The sequence below is a fragment of the Poecilia latipinna genome, unplaced genomic scaffold, assembly GCF_001443285.1.
Source record: "Poecilia latipinna isolate Pla-1442-1.1 unplaced genomic scaffold, P_latipinna-1.0 Scaffold1630, whole genome shotgun sequence".
NCBI lineage: Eukaryota > Metazoa > Chordata > Actinopteri > Cyprinodontiformes > Poeciliidae > Poecilia > Poecilia latipinna.
This window is the reverse complement of record NW_015114246.1, coordinates 30,032-34,767: the sequence shown is the minus strand read 5'-3', so window position 1 is coordinate 34,767 and position 4,736 is coordinate 30,032. Positions and strand designations below refer to the sequence as shown.

At 41.4% G+C, this 4,736-nt stretch overlaps 1 protein-coding gene across 2 annotated transcripts in view; it reads left to right on the top strand.

The window, feature by feature from the left end:
- The first annotated feature begins 704 nt into the window (after positions 1 to 704).
- The window catches only part of LOC106964149 (heparan sulfate glucosamine 3-O-sulfotransferase 6-like), a 19,756-nt gene continuing 15,724 nt past the window's right edge, over positions 705 to 4,736 (top strand). For both annotated transcript variants that reach the window (XR_001428336.1, XM_015059469.1), the window contains exon 1: positions 705 to 1,908. Coding sequence is in view for 1 of the 2 variants with exons in the window: in XM_015059469.1 (XP_014914955.1) it covers positions 1,478 to 1,908 (431 nt within the window). In the remaining variant the exon portion in view is untranslated. The remainder of the gene's footprint in view (positions 1,909 to 4,736) is intronic.

Below are 4,736 nucleotides of genomic sequence, written 5' to 3'. Positions count from 1 at the left end.
CCTGGTACTACCTGCTGTCCTGCTGTTCTGTGTCTTTGTTACTTCTTGTGTTTTATTTCATGTCTAGAGGTTGAAGCTGCTGGACTGAACTTGATTCAGTTCCCTCTGCGTTCCCTCCATGAAGCTGCAGTCCCGTGTCTTCCTGCCTGCCACTTAGCGTGCCTCCCTTGCTGCGCTCCAAGCCACACCCGTGTGTTAATGCAGCGCTGCATGGCTGCATGGCTGCATGGCTGCATGCCTATACTTAGGCAGCAGCTAACCGCAGCAGAGCTCTTGGTTTCTCAGTGACATCTCTGGTAAATTCCTTCAGTTTTCTGTGGTGGATAAAGTGAGTTTGACTTGCTGCAGCATTTTTACTCATCACATGTTTTGCTGCAGCCAGAAGCACAGAAAGGTTTCACAGGCAGACAGAAACTGGAGATCAACAGAAACCAGAAAATATTTTTAATCCATCCAGTTACACATAAGTGGACAGGCTGACGGTTCTGCTGGTGAATCTGAGCTGCAGGAGACAAAGTTCAGCTTCGGTCAGAAAGTCTCTCAGCAGGAAGTCTGAGTTCAACTCTGCTGACAAACTAAATATAGAAGTGGGACAACGTTTGCTTTCCTGATGGAAACAAATCTGACAAATTGAACATAAAGAGTTTATATTTAAAGTCAATAATTCTGCAATATTAATTAAAAGGAGAAAAACACCCTGTTTTATATTTTTATCAGGTTTTTCTTATTTTTTACAGTGTAAGAACCAATTTATACAGTTTGTGAAGAGAAGTTGATTTAAGAGGCTCCACGGTCTTTGAAGGCATTATGACTAGTTAAAATAGTCTAAGTGTGTGTGTGTGTGTGTGTGTGTGTTTGGGGGATACATCAGTGTCATCTTCGGCTCCAGCTCCTCTCTGGACGTGGAGCCATGAAACCTCTGACTCTGGATCTGGAGCTGCAGAGCTGCAGTGTGGAGGATTCAGCGGAAATGAGGAGAAATGAACTCTGGTCGACAGTCACAGACTAATATTCCTCCTCCATCATTCTCCAGGCCTCCTTCCCTTCCAGTGCATTAAAAGCGCATTAAATATCATTAAACTAACGACCATATTCCTCTGAAATTGCTCTAATAATCATTTAACATGAGACTTTTTCCTCTCTTTGACCGGATAATCGCTATTTTCGGGGTTATTTCCGCGCGCCGAGGCGCAGCGAGGGCTGGGGCCGGAGGGGGCGTGTGTTGGACGGACGGGGCGTGGATGTGGGTTTCCCGTGGAGCACCGGGACCAGACCCCGCGGAGGACCAGCCGAACATCCCGGCATGCTGCTCTCCAGTCTGGGGACGTGAGGGTCCCTCAGTGATGGATGCGTGGCGCTCCGCCGTGACGCGCAGTGGGCAGGTTTGGCGCACATCGCGCCTGTGGATGAGATGATCCGGTTCGCGGCTGAACCATGAAGTCCCTCGGCGTGCCATGCGTCCTGCGCTCCGTCCTCCATGGGATGCAGTAGATGGAGAGCTGCGCTCAACTTCGGACACCTGAAGGCGCAGTCCAGGCTGCCCGTCTTCCTCACCATGATCCTCCTCTTCACTTACCTCTGCTACTGCCTCAGCAGCCGCTGCGACGCGCTGCCCCGGCCGGTGTTCAGCAGCGGCGCTCCGGAGGGCGGGCGGCTCCTGGGCTCCGCGGTGCCGCTGCTCCGGCACCGGCTGGCGGACTCCGCCGGCGGAATGCGGCCTCTCGACAACATCTCCATCTTCAATAACTTCGGCAGCAAGAAGTTCCCGCAGGCCATCATCATCGGGGTGAAGAAGGGCGGAACCCGGGCGCTGCTGGAGTTCCTGCGGGTCCACCCGGACGTCAGAGCCGTGGGCACTGAGCCGCACTTCTTCGACCGCTGCTACGACAAGGGGCTGGGCTGGTACAGGTAAGACCTGCAGCCGGAAAGGTGTGTTCAAACAGACATGGTGGAGGAGGAAAACTAAGATAACAACTTCCTGAACCAATTCTGCAGCCTGGAATGTTTCATAATAATAACATTAAATCTAAAGCTGACAGAAAAGTTTAGAGTAAGGCTGAGCGATGGGCTTAGAATTTCATCGGGATATTTCGGTGCTATTGGGTGAGAATCCTTGTTAAACGACGTTTAACTAAAGTCCTAAAAGGGGTTTTAATGTTTTTATCTTTTTTAATCTTTTTCAAAATGTCTTTCTCTTTCTCACTGTTTATTCAATGTCACATGCTGTTTTTATTTTAATTATGTGAAGCACTTTGAAATGCCTTGCTGCTGAAATGTGCTATACAAATAAAATTTGATTGATTGATAACGATAATTATAATTAAATACATAAATAATTTTTTTTTTTACTTATCTGTATGGTTGTGACTGGAAAAGCACTCATTGCGCCAGAAACACAAATCCTGCTCTTGGAAAACATTTGTGTTTGATACAAGCTTCTTCAGGATGTCACAAGTTAGAAATATATAATTTATATCACTAAACTGAACACAGTCACTGTACTTAATTTTACTGAATTTATTGATTATTCGTTGATGCTCTCCTGGAATAAACAGCTTAAAATATCATTTATGTCAATTTTTTAAACAAGGCAATAAATGAAAATTCTTAAGAAATTTGTAATGATAAATGCTAAACAATACAATAACTGTAGATTCATTAACAAATGACTGAATGAACTTATCCCAGAAATTATTGCATAAATGATAATATTGTTTTGAGACCATTTCCACATAATATATTGATAATAGCATAATAATGCAAGTTCTCCCTCTCAAAAATTAATAGTTTTTAACAAACATTTATCATTGGACATGGAAGACAGTTTAAATATCCAAATAAATAAAACAAGTAAAAACCATAAATAAAATGGAATTAAAAACCGAAACAATAAAGTCTCAGTAAACAAATATTAACCACCAGAAATTAAATTAAGCTCATTTGAATTTGTCATACAATTAATTGATTCATTGCTTCTTGTTGCTTTCATTTCTTTCCTCTTCATAATTTTAAGCCTCTTGATCGGTTAAATAAAATCAAACCTGAGAAAAAAATTTGAAAAAGTTTATGAAAAAATAAATAGTTTAATCTGATTAGTTTATATCTAGCACAATAAACCAAGTTTATGTATTTTGTGTATTTGGTCTCATATTTTGACGTGTTGTGTTTTATGATGCAGTTTTGGTAAAGAGGTTTAAATGTCAATGAGTTATTGTCCTGTTTAAATGAAGGATACAGGATAAATATTAATGCACCGTTACATATTTATTTTTATTGCTAAAGGTTTAAATTTGAAGTACATTTTATTTTCTTAAATGTTCAGGCTGTTTATGTCCTTTTGTTGTGTTAAAGGAAACTATTTATTTATTAATGACATTAAGAAAAACCAGAATCAAAAATGTCCTCATATTAGAGAAAACAGAGTCTGTTTTCACCAATCAGAACCAATCAGAACCAATCAGATTCTGTCTCCTACCAAAGAATCTCTGCTTATAGAAACGGTGAGATATTTAAAACAGTCACCGCAGGAAGATATTTTTATTAAACTCATATTTGTTACATTTTTCTTGACTATTTTACTCGTTCATCATATATTTAATAAGGAATCCTTCAAATATAATGAATCTATTTAGAGGAATATTAATTTATCTGCTTAGTATCTGTTTTTAACTTCATCTTTAATTGCTGTAATTAATGGTTTAGATCTGGGATCTGAGTTTTATTAGAACTGGGCGTCAGGTTCTGAGCGGGTTCTGACGGCCCTGTTCCTGGCCCGGTTCCTCTGCTGGGAACCAACTAAAACATGCTGGGAGGAAGAGCTGGCAGGTCGGTGGAGAACAAAAGCTTTCCTGTGGCGTTTCGCATCCTGCAGCCGGCGCTGCGGTTTCCCTCTGAATGATGGGAAATCAGAGGAGACGAAAAGCTGCGCTGCATTCAGGGCCCGTCGGTTTAAAACCTGGAGCTTTTAAACCAAACCAAACTTGTTTCCTCTGCCTTCATCCTGCTGCCATCAGGATTTAAATCAGGTTTATTCATAAGCTGCTTCCTCCATGCCGACGGTGACACGTTTTTATTTTCCCTCTGTCTCCATAGAGACGGTGTTTTTATTGGTTGTTTACAGTTGATCTGAATGATTCTGAAGAACAGAGGAACTGATTCACAACCTCACTCTGTTTTTGTTGAGGTTTTATGAAATAAACAACACATAGAAACATCCAGTTAAACGACCTGGTCAGGTTTTCTGTTAGAAATTAAAATCTGAAATGTGTGGAATTTCTGACACATACAATGACACTGTGACCATAAACAGGAAGTGGAGCTGACAAATATGTAAATGAGTCTGAGATCAGAGCTGATGATGGATGGAGATGGAATGAAAATGAACCTTTGACCTGTGTCACATTTTAGAGGATAACTGATGAGGAAGAGGAAGCTCTTCTTCCTCTTTAGACAGATGGAGATGCTGAGTCCTCAATGGTTTTTCTGGTTCACTGGTTTTCTGGTTTTTCTGGTTTTCTGGTTCATTGGTTTTCTGGTTTACTGGTTCATTGGTTTTCTGGTTCATTGGTTTACTGGTTTTCTGGTTCATTGGTTTTCTGGTTTACTGGTTTTCTGGTTCATTGGTTTTCTGGTTCATTGGTTCTCTGGTTTTCTGGTTCACTGGTTTTCTGGTTCATTGGTTCTCTGGTTTTCTGGTTCACTGGTTTTCTGGTTCATTGGTTCTCTGGTTTTCTGGT